We start from the raw sequence: 21,148 nt of genomic DNA, 5'->3' as shown, positions 1-21,148 counted from the left end.
GAGGTGCCTCTCTCTCTCTCTCTCCACTGTATACCTCTTACACTTTCCATTCTCCAACCCCCCCCCCTTTTTTAAATGGTTTTGGTCAATGAAGTAGAGTCAACTTCATCTAACTGAAATTGTGCATCAGGGCGCACCAAGGCCCCTGGTTCTCCTCCTCCTCCATGGGCCCTGTGGTCTCACAGCCAAAATGACTTGCTGCTCCCTTGACTAAATAATAAATATACAGTGATAACCCAGAGGCTAGAGTCCTCCAGGAGACCCTATAACCTCAGGACGTTTGTTGAGCTAATGACTATCGGCAGTTTTGCTCTGCTTTCCTCTCTGAAATCTGAGACACCCAGGCTTCAGTCTTGGTCTCTGGGCATGTGCTTGGTGATCCAGCTTTCTCCTCTCTTCTAGGCCCCTCACTTTTACAACTGGGCCCCACTAACCTAAAGGACCCACATCAGCCACACCTTACCACCCAGACCCCAGAGGCCCTACTTCATTTTGTGTTTAATGGTGAACATTTTTATATTTAAAATTAGACAGCTGGACTTAGTTGAGATGATCTCAATTTTGTTGGCAACATCCAAAGCATCACAGTGTCGAACCAGTGGAATATAGGCCTTCTTCTGTCCATCAGGCCTGATCAGAGTTCTGACCTCAGCCAGGCAATGTCATAGAGCTCCCTCAAAGCCTGTTTGAGCTGGGGCTCGTTGGCCTCAACATCCACAGGGAACGCAAGCATGCCGTTGTCTTCCATCCTCCACGTGGCTGACTCGGTGGTCGGGGAGCGGGGCAATGGATGGCAGTTGCTAAGCTTCTTTCTTCTGTTAGCCACCGCACCGCCAACAGCATGGCTTCATCTTGCCTGAGTCTGTATTCAGATAAATGCAATCGCCTGATGTGTACACTTCTTTCACTCTTTGGTATCTAGCTTCTTTCCTTCAACGTGTTTGCGAGAGTCCTCTGTACTATTGCCGTTAGACAGCTTCATTCTTGCTGTCCAGCATTTCATTGTGTGACTATGCCACGGTTTATTTAGCCATTCCTCTGTGGATGGACAGGTCACGCTCATTATTTCACACTTGTTTATATGGTTGGTGAATATTTGTTTTCCCCTCACTAGACTGTAACTCCACGATGACAAGAAGCTGAGGAAGTCTACACTTTCTCATTACTGTAATTCAGTCCTTAACTTAGTGGCTGATCCGTAACACGAGAGGAAGGAAGGAAGGGATAGAGGGAGGGAGTGAAGTACATAGGAAGGGCATACAAGTTACAAGTGTGCCCGAAGATAGGCCCCCCACTCCCAGATACAAGGTCTGTTTCAACAACCAAATAATTTCCCAGCTCCTGCTTGCTATAAAACTCTTCTCTCCCAACATATTTCACATTAAATTAAGCCCCTAGGCTCTTAATATGATTCCTGCCTCTTACTGCCAATGACGGTATTTAGTTGTTATTAGTAAAAATTCACAGATACCAGAAAAGTCTGGCTCTTAAAATCGGGTGCTCATCAAGATTCTACTTGCCTGAGGATGGGCCCTAAGACAGAACATTATCATCTTCATGTTATCAGTGTGTTCAAGAGATAAAACCATTCACAATTCAATTATCACTTCAGTTTTCTTCGTAAAATATGCACTGGCAGGAAAACTAATAAAAGCAAACTCCTGTATAAGGTGGAGAAGACAAAGTGCTAACAGGGCCTCCTGGCCAGGGGCTCAAGCCTTGAGCAGCAACCACGCCCTGAATGGACTCCACGCTCAAGTCTTGAAGGGCTCTTGCTTTTACCTCTGATAGAAGCTGACAGGAGGAAGTCACTGCTCTGACAACTGGGACAGAAATTGACTTCCAGAATCCAAACAGTGCATGTCCTCCTTCATTTTAAAACTCATACCCATGAGGCTCTAGCTCAGACACATGCATGGCTGAGGCTGCCTGTGGTCCTTCTCCCTGACCAACCAGTTCAGCAAAACATCTAGTAACTTCACTTTATTAACCTAGTAACTTTGTGGAGCTCACACTCTACAGGGAAAATTATCAACAGCCTAGACATAAGGCTGCGTCCGCCTCACCAGCTTCATCTTTTGCCTACATGCCTTGACTCTCCGTGCAAATACTTGTTTCCCCAATGTCTCTTCATTCATGTTGTATTTCTCAATAGGCACTGGTCTAGGCACCAGGATACAGCAGGAAAAGAAAACAGTGCTCATGGAGAAAGTGGGAGAGAAACAAGCAAGCCCAGAAAATGAAGAGTAAGCACCACACTTCGACAGCAAGATGGCGGCGACACAGAGACACAGGTCTCTTGAGCATCTATTGTGGGCCAAGTACAGTGCTTGGCACTCTTCCTATGTATCTCACTTCTCATGCCAATCCCACACATGAGATGCTTGGCAGCTATATTTTACAGATGAGAAACACATCTGGCAAACACACACAGCTGGTAAATAACAGAGGTGGGAAAATCATTCTGAACCTCAGGGCTCCAAAGGCCTAGGAGTTTGAAAAACAGACTGATGGAAACAAAGCCAGACACAACTTCTTTGTCATGCAAAGTGGTAGAAGTCCAAAGTGTTGAGTGTTAGTCCTAAAAGCCAATGGGATGGAAATTAGGAGTAGCTTACTTTGTGCTTTTAGCAGGTCAGGCAAAAATCTAGTCAGGAAGGTGTGGAGACCAACCACGGCTTTCAGGCCCCCTGGGCACTGCTAGGCCCTTAATGAAGAATACTTGAAAACCAGCTGTAATGTGTAGAAAAATTTCTCTCAGCTGTGAAAAGATTCTAGGCTCTTTCTTGACATGCTTTTCCTTAACACAAATGGGGTATTCAAGGAAAACATGGGCCTCTTCTTATTCCTACAGCTATAATTAAAACTTTCCCATCAGAGTTTGGTGAGAGTTTAAGGAGACAAAACATGGAGAGAACTTGGCACAATGTCTACTACATGGGAAACATAGCTGCTGCCATCACCAACCATCCATCCTCCTCCTCACCAACCATCTTTCCCAGCTTACCAACCACCATCCTCACCGACCACCATCACCCACCTTACAACCACATCTCACCATCAACCACCCTCTTCACTAACCATCATTATCCTCATCAACCTTCACTACCAATAATCAAACACCATCATCACACCATCACCACTACCCTCGTTGTCATTTTCTTTCACATTCTCCCTCTTTGTTTGGGAAACTCCGTTAACAAGAATAAAGCAGCATTCTTCTCCGAAAGAACCCAAAGCTGGAGGGTCATCGAGACCCAGGTTTGCAGTGTAGCCCTGATACGCACCAGCTGTGCTACCTTGGGCAGTTTACTTCACTTCTCTGACCTGAATGTACCATCTGTCAACGAGGCTGACAATGCTTCCTCTCAGATCAGAACTTTGTATGAGAAAGGCTTCATAGGTACCCGTGCTTACTAGTCACAGGTGCCTTATGTATGTTTCCCGTATTTAGTGTTTCATAAATAGATTAAAGTAAAAGCAGGCGGGGGGGGGGGCAGACTTGGTAACATGACTCATTGACTTCCACGGTCTAGCATGTGGCTTTCTCTCAATCACATGCTGCCAAGTGCAGCTTGTTTTCCTTTCCAGGATTTTGGCAACTGAGGTGTCAGAAGCTCGTCTCCCTGTCAATCTTTTGTGGGCCCTCCACCCCGGCCTCCTGTCCTCTGGGCCACAGCGGACCAGCGGCAACATAACCCCAGAGGTGAAATTCCTGCTCCCCGTCTCCACCATGCTGCGCTCATAGTCCTAACACCATCCTTCGAGACTTCCTGAGACCCCAATCAGTGTGCTACACACTTCTCACACACTCCTTTCTCCACTGGCCCTGAAAAGCAGCCTCCACGCGGCCGCCAGCTTGCGCGGCTGCTTCCCACTCCAGACAGCCAGGGCGGGCTGACAGAACTTCACTCTGCGGGAAAGTCTGGCAAGGAGCTGGAATTCACAGTCTCTCGGGATGAGTCTGCCGGCGGCACAAGGAGATAACCTTTAAAGGTTGGATTCAAAATGCTTTTCCATATCTGCAAGGGGTAGGGAAAAAAAAATCTAAAGCTTAAAGCAACAGCCCCACCCTTCCTACTTCTTTCTGACCCAAGGCTTCTGAAAGCCCCACTCCCAGGAAAAGCCAATAGCCCCAATGGCGTCGGTGCCTCGGTTCAGGTGAACACTCACGGGGATGTGAGAGCCCTCCCACCCTAGCACAATTCAAGTCCTACAGATTGTAAGACGGCTCACCCGTGCTAGGAAAGGCATTTACTTACCAATGCACAGAGCTGGGCTTTTTTTTTTTTTCCTCCCAGAATTATTTTTTTAAACACAGAAATAAAAGAGTTATTATTCCCCTGCCTTAGGTCCTGGGAAAACAATCATCACATAAACATAAATCATGACAGCTGACATTTGAGCAGCTGCCTAATTGCTCATCAACTGTTTCCCCCGGACTGCCTCCCTTCAACCTCAGCGTGTGCATGGGGGTGGGGGGTGCGGGGGTGGGGGGGAGCAGCATGGCCATGCCATTTTCCAGTGAGCCTGCAGTGCAGCATCGCCCAGTTTAGAAGCTCCAGTTCGGGTGTTCTAGTCTCAGCAAAGTAGGGACCAGCAGACCCTGTGTCCAAATGCTCAACGAGGTGGAATGAAGGAGAGGGCGATATGGGTTCTGCATTCCTGCTGGAGAGGAACATTCTTCTAAGGCTCTGGGCCACCGTGGGTCTAGGAGTGCCTACGTGCGGGTGCAAAGACTCACACCACATACATGTATTTCAAATCCTAGGCACATGTGTGTGCCCAAGGTGCACACCTGTTTGACTGAGCAAATGGTAAGAATGGCGGCCTCTCTGGGTCCTTCCCATTCACTGAGCAGGCTAAGCACTGCGCTAAGTACCTTAAAGGCGTGTGTTCATTTACAGCTCTCAACAACCTTAGGAAGGAAATAACATCCCTAAAGGTGAGAACATTGGAACCTCAACAGAATGATAAAGACCCCACCATAAGAGGTCATCCAACTAGAAACTAAGAGGCAGATGTGGGATTTAAACTTGGACTGACTCCAGAGTCTACATCGGAACTGCTAACTATTCCAGGTACCTGAAATCCTGATGAACTCATACCTCAGACACATCATCTGGTCTGCTCTCCACGGCCATTCTGCATGTCTCCATTACCATTCCCTCACCTGGGCTCCTGCAATAGTGATTAGCTGGGCACGTGTCGGGGGGTGTGGATGGTGGGTGGATAGATGGTTGGGGTATAGATGGGTGGGTGGATGGATGGACAGAAGGATGGGTGGGTGGATGGGAGATGGGTGGATGGCTGGCTGGACTGATGGGTGGGTGGGCGGATGGATGGATCGGTGGATGCATAGGCAAGCAAGCAGACAGGCAGGCTTCTCTAGAAAGCCTTGGAAGACCCAGATGGCTATAGCACCCTAAGCCTTCCTTCTCTCCTCCTCTCTCTCTCCACCCCAACCACACCAGCCTTCCAGTTCCTCTAATGAACCAAGCTCTTTCCTGCCTCAAGGAAATTCCCTCAGCCTCGACTGTTCCTCTTCTGTTGACTTCATCAACTCCAAACCGTCCTTCAGGAATGAGCAGATGTTTTCAAAGAATCCCATTCTTACCCTAGTTTAAGTGGGCCCCTTCTTATAATCTCTGGAACCCCGTGTACTATTCATTCACAGCACATCCACAGTTTGTAATGATGTATTTATCTCTGTGTTATAAGTTCATTAACAGATTTAAGGTCTATTTTCTGATAGAAAAATAAACTCCAAAGGGGGTGGTGGGTATCATGTCCACAATGTTCACGGATGTATCCCCAGGATCTAACACAGTGCCGGATTCACAAGAATTCAATGAATCCTTATTGTCTGACCTTCATAAAGCCCTCCCTTGCCAATCCTGAACTCTTACTCCCAGTACCTAAAATGTTGGGGCAGGTGCTGGGACTGGGGCCCTGAGTGTGTATAGGTGATTATAGGAAAGTCTGGGGATTACAGGCGGAGGTACACGCCATCCTCAACTGCTGAACTCTAGAGAACTAAACCACTAACTGCACCGTAAAACAGCATATTACTTGGGCAGGTAAAACTCCCTGAACCAGGGCTGGGCCAATTATCAACATGGAGAGAAGTGGTTTCAATCAGTGAGAAAACAGAGGCAGGGCCGAAATGAATGACAAGAGAAATCATCCAGGAAGACCAGGGACTTTAGGGAAGAATTTGACAAACCAAGAGTGTTCTCCATAGTGAGAACTCTGATGAGAGGGGCCTAGCAGAAAATTACTTCGGGTGGAGAACCGGAGTCAAGCTGGTTCTTTGGTCCGTCCGTCCGTCCATCCATCCATCCATCCATCCATCCATCCTGTAAGGAGCCTGCTCCCCTATTCTAAGCACTGGAGCTACAGCAGCAAGCAAAAAGGACACACAGCTGTGGCTTCATGTCAGGTGAACAGCAGGGGTTCAGGTGAGCAGCAGTGCCTCACAGTGCTGGTCACAGCCTGCACAGGGGGCACACTAGTGGCCAAGGTCTAGACTTCAGGGGCAAGGTCCAGACTAGAGATATAAACATGGCAGCCATGGCCATGATGATCCCATGAGAACCCTGGCGAGAACCGAGGCCCCTGGCTTCTGCTGCGCCCCCGTGGCGTGGAATGAGGCTATGGCACATGCCTGCCCTGCAGCACCCTGCTCTCGGGGCAAATCTCAGGTTCTCGTCCTAACTCTGCTGGCTGTGAGGAGCCCAGACGGAGCTTCCTCCTAGATTACAAGGCTGGGGGCAGTCAGTATGTTGGCTGCTTCTTGCACTAGGGTCAGTCTCAAGATGGATGAATAACTGTGTAGCCACTTTTCATGCTGTGACAGTAAAAAAAAAAAAAAAAAAAAAATCCTTTTTGCCCATGTAGAACAGAAATATATGTCAGTTAAGTTTTTATAAACTTGGAAAGGGGCCTCAGAGGTCATCTGGTCCTTCTGGCATAGGACAGGGACAAATGAGGCAGGGGGCAGGGGTTGTCAAGATCTGTACTTGATAAGACCGCTCTGCCTTTGATCAGCTCTCCACATTCAATCTTCCTTATATCAAGGAGTCAATGACCAAGACTATGTCTCTATCATTCACAACATCCCCAGCACCCAACCCACTGCAGGATGGCTGGGCAGATAGAGAGATGAACAGACAGCTGGAGGGGTCAAGAGATGAGCCAAAACCTATTTCTCTCCAACTTCCGCTCACTGTTCTCCATTCTGTCCTCTGGAAGCAGCTGGGAGCACAGGTAAAAACCCTAGACTTGGGGTGGAGAGACCAGCAGTGAACCTGGCTCTGAGGCTTTTACTCTGAGACCTTGGACAAGTTACTTACTCACCATTCTGAACATGCTTTTTCCATTTTAGAGGTGGGCAGAGACATCTGTAAGATCTCAGCTATTGTAACAACAAAGAGAATAAGGTATAGTACACTCCAGTAAGTCAACCAAGATTTGAAGACCAGGTAACAGAAGAACACTCAGCAATTCTCATAAATCAAGCTAAAAGACAAGCCAAAGACAGAACCGTACAGCACTAAGGCTTACTAGCCAAGGCACTCTTACACAAGGGTCATAAAGTGATGAACGATGCCAGAGAACAACAGGAAAGGCACCAACAGACAATTCTCACACACACACACACACACACACACACACACACACACACACACACACAAATACAAAGCACAGACATATACTCACTCTCCCGAGCAGGAAGGAAAATGCAAATTCAAACATCAACGAAATGTAATTTTTTTCCTTTTATCAGAATGGTGACATTTGTAAGATTGATAATACCCGATGATGGCAAGGACATGGGGACAAAATGTTCTTTCACCTTGTTGGTGTGACTGAAAATTGGTTCAGCCTTCAGATGAGCAATTTAGCGAGGCCTATTAAAATAAAATATGTATACATTCTCCCCCTCAGCAAATCCACTTCTAGCTATCTATCCTCAGACATACCTGCAATGTGCACAGAGATATCTGTAGGAGAACAACCTGGCAGCTGTGTTTGCGACGGCCAGTATGTGAACATCTAAATGTCCATCATCAGAACAGTAAGTAATGGTTCCCTCATTCTAGGAAATAATGCACAGAAGTTTAAAAAGAGGAAGGAAGAGAGATCTGTGTATTCAGGAGGAAGACGTGTGTCATAGGATCCCATTTATGTTCAACAATATAAAACCGTAACACCTTTCGATGGACCCGTGTAGAGCAGCAGTTGTCAGCCTAGAGCAATTATGCCCCCTGGGGACGTTGAGCAACGCCTGGAGAGCTCTTGGGTAGTCACCGCTGGAGAGACAGTATGGGCGGTAACTGGGAAGTGGCCAGGATGCTGCTCAACAGCTTTCAAGGCACAGGCGAGCCCCCTACAAAGAATTATCCCATCCACAATGTCCATTCTGCTGCGGTGGAAAAACTCTGGTATAAAGGTGTCTTCCACCAAACTGGCTCTGGCAAGCCCGGACCATGCATAGCCTGAAGGCTTCCGAGGACGTGTGCTGGCACCAGGCCCCCTTCTGTGGGTAAGAGCACCCTCACTGTCCTTGGGGGACACACCCCGAATCCTACTGATCTAAGGCTTAGGAGTAGGCATAGAACCTGAAAGCGTGCCATCCACCCAGACACAGCCATCAGCAGACAGGGGTATGGCCACACCAGAGTCAGCCTCGGTTCTAGGACTGTTGCCGGCCTTGGAAGAGACACAGGTCTTCTCCACTGAGGTCCACTAAGCCGAGGGGATGTCAGCCTGTACACGTGCACAGACAGAGCCAACACAGGGGAAAAACTAACTCCTCAAAAGATGGGAGATGGAGTCCTCATGCACTGAGTCCCTGAAATTCAAGCATGTCTGCCCTTGGTATTTTCCATTAGGCAAGCCAATGAATATTCTTTGTTATGTCTTGTTAGTTAGGACTCAAAGCAGAGTTACGCAGGGGACTGAAAGCTGTCAGCAAAAGGGAGGAGGGGACAGGGACAAAAGCAGAAAAAGAATGTGTCTGTTTTACAGAAACAGCAACTCCCAAGCTCCCCAAGATCCACCCCCCCAGGTTAACCTTCAGCTCATTACAATACTGAGATCTCCTACGGGTGGGGTTTTCCACCACTGTTTTAAACATACGATATATGCACTAGCATGCTGACGTGCTACGGAAGCATGTCCTTAAGCCAAGTGCCTAAGTAACAGAAAACGTATACATCGCTTATGTACCAAGCTCCCTGCCCCCTCCCTCTGATATACCAAATAAAAGCTTCTAGCACTCACCCCAAAGAGACACAGCGCTTTGAGCACTATCTCCCTGCGTCCTTACTTGCGACAAGTAACACAAGTTCTTTGCTTTTTGACACTTCCTTGGGTTGTGTTCCATTTAAGCACTCCAAGTGGTGAACCCCTCAAGTTCTGTTCTAGTGTGGGCTGGTTTCCCTCTCCTACAAGCAAGAGAGGGCAGGTGTATCTCGGGAATTAGTATCCTGGTCAGAAGAGGGGTGGTCAGCTCGTCTCGCTCACTGTCCCAGTTTGAGGAGTCCCGGCCTGAATGGGAACGGGATCATATCAGAGCATCAGGCGGGGTCCAGCTGAAGTGATGGCTGTAGCCTGAGGGCTCTGCCATCCAAGTCTCCGGGACGACTCAGGTTCAACTTCCACCACCGCCCTTGACCAAGACACTGTTCCCCATGTAAACATGCCCATGAGGGAACAAGCCTGGGGATCAGCAAACAGAAGGATCACTGTGGGGGGTGGTGCCCACCTGGAGGCTAGCCCCAACTGGAATTCTGGCAGCAACAGAAACCGAGGACATACATGTGTGCATAATGCCACTGGTCCAATTCAGTAACTAACTTAAATCCAAAACAAAACTAAATCCAGCACCAACTGGACAGTTCCCAGCTGGCGAAACGCGCGTGTACTGGGGCCTGGGCATTAAATATTTCAGGCCTCATGGAGTCTCGCTTAAACAACTCTGATATTAGATATTATTTTCTAAGCACTGGCCCCCTGGGTGGAAGAAATCATCCCTGCACAGCCTTGTGGAGTCATACGCAGATACTGCCTTCCATTTCAGGGGCTTGAATGGTGGTCCCACCTCCTCGGCAAAGCCAGAAACTTTGAGGACAAAGCTGTCTTGCTCCTTGCAGCCCCTGGGGCAGCTGATGTGGAGCCCCGATCAGTGAGGTGCTCAAGAAAGGCTCTTTTGCATATATGAACACGCCCAGAGCCGTTCGGTTGAACAGGGAGGATTCTTTTCATATTTGCTTCCAGGGGTAACAGCTTATCCCAAGCAAGTGCTTACAGGTCACTATAGGTAGTAGTCTCACAGTGGCACGTCGGGCACTGTGCTCAACACTTTCTCCAATGTACCTGCCGTTCTGCAAGGTGAGCGGCCTTCCGTCCCTCCCACCCGTACCTCTCTTCAGCCCTTCCCACGAGAGACTGTTACGTTTACTCGACAGCATCTGTCTTCCCCCACCAGACTGTGCAGTCGGAGAGAACAGAAGGTAACCTCAATGTGCAGTTTTGCCCACCATCAGTCTGCAGACTTTAGCACAAGCCTGGCATACAGCAGGCCCTCCATCAACAGCTAAACCTGGCATATATAGTAGGCCCTCAATAAAACACCTTTGGGATGAATACAGGAATCATGCTGTCAAAGAAAAAGATAGTTTTTCCTGCTTGGGAAGATAGAAGCAATAACAGAATAATGGTGACAGGTACGTCCAAAGGAGGAACACAGCCCATTTGGTTCTTGCTTTCTGTTTTCGCCTGTATCGGCCAATCTCAGAAGCCCTCAGCAGCCCCATGCTGCTGAACCCCAGAGGCGCTCACGTGATGCACTTGGTGGGGTGGGAAGTTCTCCAGGAAAGAGTCGGCAGGAGCGAAGGCCAGCGGTCCAGGGTTTGCCCACCGCACAGCATAGAAGCCCCCAGGGGCTGGAAAGACACTGGGCAATCCCAGGGCACAGCTATTTTTCCTGCCTACCTCCAGCACAATGGGTGTGGCAGGAGGGACCAGACGCCAACGAAAGAGAAGCACGTCACCTTGGACCCCATCCTCGTCCCCCCGGTCCCGGAGCGGTGCCTGCGAGGGCAGGGGCTTCGCAGAGCCCACCACGCTGCAGCTGTGCGGCCACGTTTTGTTTCAGCCTCCTCTCCTTCACGAACCCCTCCCTCTCGGCAACGCTACACACCGAGTAAGCCTAAGCCCAGAGCCAGAGTTATAGAAGCGGAGAACCCGCAGGGTAAGCCCTGAGGAAAGAGGATTAAAAGGAATGGCTGAGAAGCCCGAAGCCTCAAGTACCAACACTTCGCCATCCTCCCCACCACCTGCAGCCTCCTGCAGCCCTCCTAGACCCTGTGATCTATTATTAACAGGAGAAACAATGGATTCCCTGCGTCACGTGTGAAAATACGCTCCGCTGGAATAAACCTTCAGAATGGCTGCCCAGGGGACATGGTTTCCTTTTGGGTGGGTGTTCCCGGGGCACCGCCATTCCTTTAAGCCAAGAGGACAGACACCCTGTGGTCTCTAGGAAAGGGAACGTATTCGAGAAGGGAACAGCTTTGCTTAAACAAAGCAACATTTCCTTTTAATACAAAGGAGACATAATTAGTTGGGCTGTGCAGATGGAATATTGTACAGTAGCCAATGTTTCCCATGGTTAAGTTCAAAGGCTGGAATTAATCCCACATAGAGGACTGATTTCAGCTGCACTTAAAACAGTTCTTTTCAAAGGTGAAGACGGTTCAGAAAATGAGTGTACTGAATGATTATTTCATCCCAGTTTGGTGGTTGTAATATTTGCTTAACAAAAAAATAGGTTTTTTTCTTTTTTTTTTTTTTAAGCTCTAACATCCCTTTATAAACACTACAGCAGGATATTAAAGACGGTGGACCTCAATCTTGTTTGGAAGTGGGGGTATTTGGGGAATAAGAAGAAACAATTGCAAAGGTATAAACCAGGAACTAACTGATTAACAAATGTAACTCTATCATACAGAAGTGACAGAAATTCGAGCTCACAACCACAACGGTGTGTTATCATAGAAAGAAAGAGACAAAAACCCAGCAAGACCAGTTAGTAAGTAGTTTTTCCCGTTTTATTTGTTGCTGTTCAATCGTTTTGTCCCTGGCTAGTGTCTGCTGGCAGCCAAGCATTAGCAGGGGCCAGAAGTGTCAGAAATATTCATGAATGAAAACCTTAAATTGGGAAAGCTCTGGACATCGACTTTACTGGTGTTCTGAGAATTATTCAAATGCTGCCATTTTCTCCAACTGCCAGAGCACACTCGGCCCCCATCTCAGATGTGGGGGCCAAGTACGGAAACCACAGCACTCAAAGGCACAAACCATTGTTTAAGACCTTGCATTCAACCCTGTCCAGCGATGGCACCTCTTGCCAGAATCCCTGGCACAAAACAGAACTCCAGGCCCCTCCCACGATACGTGGAGTGAAAGTCCAAGCTCTGCCTGCAGCGGGCGAGCTAGCTCAGTTCCTCCAGCATCCAGGAGCACCTTTTCCACACCCCGCAGGCTGGCTCTCCAGACCCTGACATTGCTCAAGGGAGAAGCTGTAAAGGAGCACCCCTGAAACCCGTCTGCGGCCAGAGCAGCCACCGCGAACCAGCACCTGCTCTGACAGTTACCCGGAGCAAGAGCATCTCAGCCCAGCTTGGGGATGTGCAGGGCTTGATGGGTCACGAGTCTGTGCCCCGCGGTGGGCCCCGAGCAGTTCGACAGGAAACAGCTGGCTGGGTGCCCTTGGCCTATCAGCTCCGGGGTGCAGGTGGCCTTCTGTGCAGGCCGGGCCCCTCCCTTCAGAATGAAGTCCCTGCCCCACTCGCCTCTTGGGTTTTTGAAGAGCTCCACTCTCGTTCTCAGAACCTCTGCCAACTGGTACCTTGGGAGAAACTACGACTTGGGCTAAAAGCACGTTACTAAATGAGATGCTTCTCGGTGCCTCTACTGTCTCATTGGTAAGATGGGGATAAAGGCGTTTGTTCACAGGGCAGCTGTGAGGACTGAGTGAGCTACTGGACAGAATGCACACAGGACAGCCAGAGGCAGCAGCCGCCGTGGCTTCCTGGTGGGACTATCACTGTTACTGTGCTACCCTAAGCTGTCCGTTCCCTCCGCTCAGTGTTTCCCGAGTATTAGTGGTCACATAGTGCTGTTCCAAACTCTTGCTGCTTGCATGATCGTTTACTTAGTTTTGTTTTTTTTTTTTTTTAAGCAGACTCGTTTTCTTTCTTCTTAACTTTATTTTAAAAGGAACATGCATCACCATGGTGGGTGGAAAACAGGATTCTGTGCCATAACTAGAAGGCAAATGTATAAATAAACACAATGAAAACAAAACAACGTGCATGATCCAGCTCAAGTCTGCTCCTGCCAACGCGCTCCTCCAGAGCCTTCCTGTCTCCACTGAACGGCAAGATCCGAGGGCACAGGTGGCGCAGGGGCAACACTCAGGGGACCCCCCCCCACCTGGTAACCCCAAGCCAGGGAAGAGCTGAAAAGTGAGTGGCTTCCTCCCTGCAGGATTTGGAAGTTCATGTCCAGCCTCAGTCTAAAACCTGAGCAAGCACACATACAAGGAGCCTGCCTTCCCACACTCCTGGAGACACTCTTCTAGCTCCTGACTGCCTCCAGAGAACTTCCTGCAGTGATAGAAGTGTCCTGTAATCTGTGCTGCCCCACGTGGTGGCCTCTAGCTGCATGTGGCTGTTAAACACTCGAAATGTGGCTGGTGCGCTTGAGGAAGTGCCTTTTTAATTTTATTCTATTTTAGTTCATGTAAATTTAAATAGCTACACGTAGCTAGTGGCTGTTGTATTGGAAAGCCCATATCTACTGAGGGAACTACACGTGCGGAAACTTTCCTCTTGGCGCCTCAAATGAACTACTTCCGTTTGGAGGTTATGCCCCTGGCTTCCTTTGAGGGAGACCCGATGAAGCATGACAGCGATCTGTCACAGGGATGTAACGGAGGATTGTCTCTTACATCCCTTGGTATTGCTTAATCTAAAGCCCTGTGTGGAAATTTCTCTTGGAACTCCCTTTGAGGAGTTGACATACTTTCTTCTCATCAGCCATGGTATTATCCGAAACAGCCACATTTCCATTTTCACCCTGGCTGCCAGGAAGCTCATAGGAAATTCACAAACCAATGAGAAGAGTCATACAGGAACTAATGACAGATATCTGTGATTTTCACAGTTTCCTTAATTCAAGTTCTCCTAGTTTACATTTTCCCGGACCCTGTTATTTCACTTTTTACTTACATTTTATCATTCTTTTACAGGCGTTTCTCTAGAAATTATCTCAGATCTTTGGGGGAAATATATAGAATGCATTTTTCAAACTAAGAAAAATAATGTCCAATGGTACCAGCATTTTAAGTGAGTCACCTTCTATCTGATATCAGATAAAAACACCGTAAAACAAAAGCTTTCTCCAACGTTTCCAAACACATGCTCGGATTTTGCTCTTGGGGAACCGAGCAAAAGCGCTGTGAGCTAAAAGGAGAAAGAGCTGCTTTCCGGAGTGCAACATCGGGAAAGGTTCAGAGAGCCCACAGCGCGAGACGAAGCTGCTGTGGCTGACGCCGGCGACTCTGGGCCTTGTCCTCTAGGCACTGACTGGACCACACCAAGGAAAGCTCCGAAGCCATGAAGGACAGGGACAGAGGGGCACAGATGCCACCGTGACCACCGTGGCAACCATCTCCCGGGCAATGGCACATGGGCCGTGTCTGTCTCATTTCATAACTGACTTCGAGACACTACAACCTGCCAGACCGCATCCAGGGCTGGGTTGGGGGGTGCGGGAGAGTCAGAAATGAAAGGTCAAGGAAACCTCTCAAGTGAGATCACATTTTAATTTCGTGCTAAAATAAAGCTGTCGGCTTCACTTTCTCCATCCTCCAGGCAACACCTCCCAGCTTTCTGATGACCACAAAGCAGAACTCGAAGGACACTCAAGAGGGGTTTTGGTTGGTTTGGCATTAGAAGAGAAAGAGAACGAAGGGGATATGCAGAAATCGTCATGTCTAAGTCTCGTTTCAAGCCCAAGCCGACAGCATCACGAACACTCGGATTCTCCAACACTTAGGAGCCTGGTACATACTCACCGCCATTGCCCAGACGAACAAGTAAACTACCGTCACTCTCTGGTGTGGCTGCCCTGCCAAACCCTGGGCTCGCCTGTCCCTGAGATATTAAGATGCGTTCATCATGCTGCTGCCCGTGCCCGTAAGACACACACCTGCCATCAGGCCTGCCGCCGAAGACCACACAGGGCGAGCCTGTGGGAAGAGGAGAAACACCAAGACAAGGACACAGAGTGTGCACAGGGCGCCAGACGCTCATCGAGCCGACAAGAGCTTTGCGAGGTACATAGTAGGACTGTTTCCATCTCAAAGGTGAGGAAACGAGATCCACTCAAGGTTACAAAATTGAACCAGGGCTCCTATTTTCAAGTTCACTGTCCTTTTTTCACCACCCCAGGCTGTGGGAAAGTATCTTAATAGTTGGGAAGACGTCTTCAGTGGTCAAGCCCCTGCTTTAAAAAAAAAAAAAAGTCGGAGGCTGGGCGGCAAAACTCAAGGCTTTTTCACAGAGCTGATGGGGACTAAGAACAGAACTTAATGAGAGTTGTCGTGATACGAGACGACAGACCCAGGAGGCAGCTAAGAGTCAGACTTGAAAACGAAGCAGTCCAGGACAGGTGAACATCAATGGCTGGAGATCAGGATCCAAGGGAAACAAAACAAAGAAAAAGGACAACCAAAAAAATGGTAAGAAGGCTGAAAGAGGCATCAGAAAATCGGAGAAAAGATGGAAAACTGGGGTCCCAGGTCTCTAAAGCAGACAAAGGCCCCATGATCCTCAACACTCAACCTCCAGCCCAGGGAGTGACCCTTCCCCAAGGAGGAAGAAGAGACACGCGCAGTTTGGGTTTTGTGAGGTAACGGTTGCCCCTTCTTTTGAGGAGAGTAGCCGGGTTTTCACTTGGAGAACTCCTCTCCCCTCTCGGACACACCCCAGTGCCGGCAGTGGTCATGTCCAAGCCTGGCCGATCGCTAAGTGCATCACCAGCCCGGAGGGTCAGAAATGGGTTCCTGATCCAAGACAGGCCAGGGAGAGATGCGGAAACGTCCCAGACAGGCAGAGAGCCATCCATCAAGCTGCAGAGAGCGCCAGCCCGAAAAGGACACATGAGCAGGGGATCCAAGCAGCAGCTCTCTGGCCACAGGGTCAACCACGTCCGAGGCCGCACCCACGCCTGGACCTTACAGTTGTGACACGAGCCGACAGATCCCATTTCAGCTCCAGCAGTCTGCGCTGAGATCTGCCGTGGCCACACCAACAGGCCTGACCGGCATGAAGAAACTCTACCCTGGTCTCTCCTGTGTGAATGAGGGAAGGACTCCTTCCTCAGGGATGTGGGGCAGCCGGAACGCCTCCATCGGGAGGCCGTGGCCTCCTAAGTACAGCACTACATCACCAAGAAGCAGACGGACCACCGTGCCACAAACAGCTGCCCGTTCCACCCGAGCGGGGACGTCCAACTGAAAACCAGGGGCTCACCTGATACACGTGGAAGGCGTTCGCTGCTTTGCCCCGGAGAAACACCGATGGGATCCAGACGTTGATCAGGGCCCGGTTTGATCTGACCGAAAAGAAAGATCAAAATCAGTCATTTTAATTTACCAAGAGAAAGAGAGGAAGCCGTCTTCTCCAAGAGGCATTACACACAAGCAATTTATGACAACAGCCATCACGCACAGGAGTGACCCAGGGGACCAATGTCAGCCCGCTCACCCAGCCGCCATCGTTGTTCTGAAGAGACTTGGATTAATACGTGTGTGTTTCTTCTTTATATACACAGTTTGTACTTCGGAATCAGAAAGGGCTGCCCTTCCGTTCTTACAACTGAGTCACCATGACTCAGAATTTATCTAAACGCGTTTCTTCATCTGAAACGGGTTAATAATTGGAAGCCCCCACACGGCTACGGAGGCTCACGTGCGCTGCTGACCACGGGCCACCTGAGCACCCTGGAGATCGCGCCGCCTCCTTGCTGTGCTCACTCTAGGCCCTGGCACCCGTTTTAACATCAGACTCCACAATGCAGCTCAGGAGGCCGACGTCCATGGCTAGGCAAGCAACAGCTGTTTGGGGTGCAGAAGGGGAAACCAAGAAGGCAGGCACGAACACCCTCTGGCCACTTTCCAAAATACTGCATATGGCTCCAATAAACCAAGACTTAAATTCAAGTACGAATCGTTTACCGAGCACCTACAGCACAGGACTCCAAGCTTTCAGCTACAGCATCCTAGTTAATCCTCAGAGGATATTTAGGGGGTCTTCCAGGGCCACTTCGGTTCTGTGAGTTCTGTGAGTTCTGTCTGATGTGATGACTTTCACTTAACTGAGCCTCTGGGTCCGCACACCCACCACCAACAATCTTCCACCAGGCTGAATCCAAGGCACGCAGGACAGATGTGCTGACTGTCGCTAACACCTGAACGTCAATCCTGACGGTTATCAAAACAGTACTGCACAACTCTGGAAGGGCTGGGAGTTTCCAGTCCCCGCCTCTACTTAGAGTTGTTCCAGGGCTAAATGCTTTCTCCTGAACTCTCCTCTGTTAAGAGCAGCTCGTAGCCATGCGCCGGCCTCCTGTGCTTAGAACACAATTTGAGAAGATGGTGGAAGATTCCGTGACTCAGCGGCCTCCCAATCTCTACAGTGGAGAGTTTATTTTCACAAAGAAATGGTTCTCTCCTGAAGCAGCATTTCTTCTAAGCTCTGAGATGAAGTGCTGACCTCCTTCACGGGGCAAAATAATTCATCACTTCTTCAGAGCTCCAAGTAAAAATTGCAATTCTGAGCCATCAAGTTGGTTTGTACATCTAATGGCATTCCGCCTGGAAACGTCCCCCAAATTGTACTAGGGCCTAAGCGCTCCCCTTACATTTCTGTCAAGGGGGTGGGTGCAGTGCAGAAATGCATGTAACAATCTGCTTCTCATTAACCTTCCTGATTGCTAAGGGCTACACGCCCCCAGCTGGCTTAGGCATTTCTCCCTTTCAGAGCATTTCCCATACAGTGTTAGAATTGTTTACATGACTGGGGCGCCTGGATGGCACAGTGGGTTAAGCGTCCAACTCTTGGTTTTAGCTCAAGTCATGATCTCAGGGTTGTGGGATCAAGCCCTCCAACGGGCTCCACACTCAGCACAGAGTCTGCTTGAGATTCTCTCTCCCCCTCTCCCTCACCTACTTGTTCTCTCTCTCTCTTTCAAATAATTAATCAAAAAAAAAAAAAAGAGGGGCATCTGGATCGCTCAGTCGGTTAAGCATCTGCCTTAGTTCTGGGATCAGCTCTGCGTCAGGCTCCCTACTCAGCAGGGAATCGGCTTCTCTCTTCCCTCTGCCCCTCTCCTCTGCTCATGGTCTCGCACTCTCTCTTCCTCTCTCAAATCAATAAATTTTAAAAATCTTAAAAAAAAAAAAAAAAAGAATTGTTGGAGCGTCTGGGTGGCTCCCTCGGTTAAGCATCTACCTTCAACTCAGGTCATGATCGCAGGGTCCTGAGATCCCACCCCGCATCAAGCTCCCTGCTCAGCAGGGGAGTCTGCTTCTCCCTCTGCCCCTGCTAGCCCACACTCTCTCTCAAATAAATAAATAAAAATCTTTTAAAAAAATTATTTAAATGATCATCTCTGTCCTAGATATTAATTCATTTGTTCATTCTTCTATTCGTTTCCTTGTGCATAAAGCACACATGTACTGAGAGCCTACCACCTGTCAGTCACTACTCTAGGTCCTGGAGACAGAGCAAGGAAGCAAGCAGACAGTCCCTGTGCTCAGGGAGTGGGAGAGAGACAATTCCCTTAACGATTATTCCACTATGCTCCCAGAAGATACTCTGTGTAATTCCCACGTTTTTGAGTTTACAGAGACTTGTTTTGTGGTCTAATATGTATGGTCGAGCCTGGAGAATGTTCCTGGACACTTAAGAAGGAAGTGTGCCTGTGTACGTATGCCTGCTGGATCTAGCCGGTTGACAATGTTGTTCCAGTCCTGTTTCCGCGCTGGTCTTCTCCCTATTGTTCCACCCGACATGGAAAGTGGGGTATTACAGTTTCCAGCAATTACCACAGAGCTGCCCGTTCCTCCCTTCATTCCGGGCAATTTTCACATTCTACATTTTGGGGCTTGGTCGTTAGGTACACATGTTTATAATTGTTAACAGAAACTATTTAGTCACCACTGTTGTTAGTGCCAGCAAGGAACACCGATCTCAGGACAGTGAAAGGCGCTGGTAAGGGCTGGGGCGAGGCGCCGCTTCAGTCTGAGGAGCACCAGGGGTTGGCCAAGCCGGAGAGGGCAGGCTGAAGCTGTGAAAGGCGCTGCAGGCAGGGGATTAACATTGGTGGGGGGTGCAGAGCCCCGATGAAGCCTGCCTGGGTCTGAATCCTGCCTTCGGTGTGTCACCTGGAGGACAACCCCCATGTCACCGGGTTGTCGAAGGGACTCGGTGGGTGAGAACAATGCTTGGCACAGAGGAAACCGTCTAGAAGGAATGACCCTGAGCGGGGAAGACCAGGGGAGTTAGAGGAGTCGAGGTGGCCAGGGTGGCTGGCGTGCAGGGAGAAGACAGGGAGGGCTGAGGATGGATCCAGAGGTTGGCAAGGGCCTTCTGTGTAAACTACATGAGGGATTTCAGCCTCTGTCCTGAGAAAGGAAAATGACGCTTCCCTCTGGCTTTAGTGGAGATGCACAGACCGAAGGGAGGGGCTGCAAGTCTTTGGGAGAGAGCTGACAGAGCCAGACCAGGCAGCGGCTGCTTGCTTTGGGGCAGGGCCTGAGGCTTATCCGTGCCCTCCGTCAAAGCCCTGGCATGACACCTCCCCACAGGAAGTGCTTGATCAGTTCTCCTGTAAAGGGGGGCCTTGGGCCTCGAGACAGTCTCTGAAACCCCTCCTCTACAGCTCTCATCTCTCTGCCCAGCTTGTGCTGACCCTTGCCCCCCACCAGGCTGCCACCCCATAATCCTCTTCACGCTGGACCCCCAGCCTCCCCACAGGCCCATGGGAGGCCAGCTCACCTCTGATTTCCATCCTTCATGGCTTCACCTCACATCGACCCCCTCACCCTACCAGCCTGACAGCCACCCAAGCACCGAGTGGCCTCCTGAACTCACCACATTGTTCATCACCTCCCTCCCACAACCACCACTATCCTGTGAGGTTGGCATTGTGACCTTCACCAAATGAATGAGCAACTCAGGCCCAGCAAGGTCTAGAGGCTTGCCAAGGTCATACCAGTGTGAGACCTGTAGCCGGGATGCCAGTGTAGGTCAGCCTGGCTCTGATTAATGCTCTTTCTGACGCCCCGCCCTACCCTCCAGAGGCCAGCTTTGCCCAGATGACACCTTCCCTCAGGGAGGCTGGGCCACCTTCTGCTGGGGACAACTGAGTGAGAGCAGAAGTAGGCTCTGCCAGGCCTTAACCTGGGACTCGCTCCACTGTCTTTATCAACCCAAGGGGATTACCTGCCCAAAGCCCAAGGCAACCTGATCTGAAATCGTCTGAAGACCCACTAAGTGCTTCAGGAGTCAGAGGCACCAGACAGAATCACATCCACTAACAACTCAGACCCACCACTGTTGTTTCCAGTAACTCAGGGGCTGTAAACTCAAACTCCTCCAGGAGACACTCAGATCATGAAATGAGAGAAGCAGGCCAGAGTCAGGCACCCGGGGGGTAGTGGGGACCACGGTCAGCAGAAGAGCACACGCCCTGTGTGAGGGACACAGCCTTTACGCAGCTCCCACTGTGGCCTGGTTGGGATCACAGCCAGCTTTTTCTTGTTTTGTTTTCTTTTTAATTGTTAAAGTGAAATTTACATTCTTATGTGACAGCTTCCAAATCCTAAATGTCGGCCAAAAAAATTAATTGTTTTCCAATACTGAGGAACAGAAACAAAACACATCTGAAGGCCAGACTTGGGCTGCAGGCGAACAACTTCTCACCTCAAAGATATCAATTCAGCCCATGCAGATTTCAACAGTGACCTTGGTTTCCCCCTGTGATCTTTTGGGACACAAGCCAAACA

The 21,148-nt window shown here is 49.5% G+C and overlaps 1 protein-coding gene across 1 annotated transcript in view; it reads right to left on the bottom strand.

Annotated features, from left to right (window-relative positions):
* The window catches only part of SNX29 (sorting nexin 29), a 511,081-nt gene that overhangs the window by 135,548 nt on the left and 354,385 nt on the right, over positions 1-21,148 (bottom strand). The window contains exon 18 of the mRNA XM_026520303.4: positions 16,611-16,692. Coding sequence (XP_026376088.1) covers positions 16,611-16,692 — 82 coding nt within the window. The remainder of the gene's footprint in view (positions 1-16,610; positions 16,693-21,148) is intronic.

The sequence above is a fragment of the Ursus arctos genome, unplaced genomic scaffold (assembly GCF_023065955.2).
Source record: "Ursus arctos isolate Adak ecotype North America unplaced genomic scaffold, UrsArc2.0 scaffold_2, whole genome shotgun sequence".
NCBI lineage: Eukaryota > Metazoa > Chordata > Mammalia > Carnivora > Ursidae > Ursus > Ursus arctos.
Note: the sequence above shows the minus strand (reverse complement) of the source record. Positions and strands in the feature narration are given on the sequence as shown.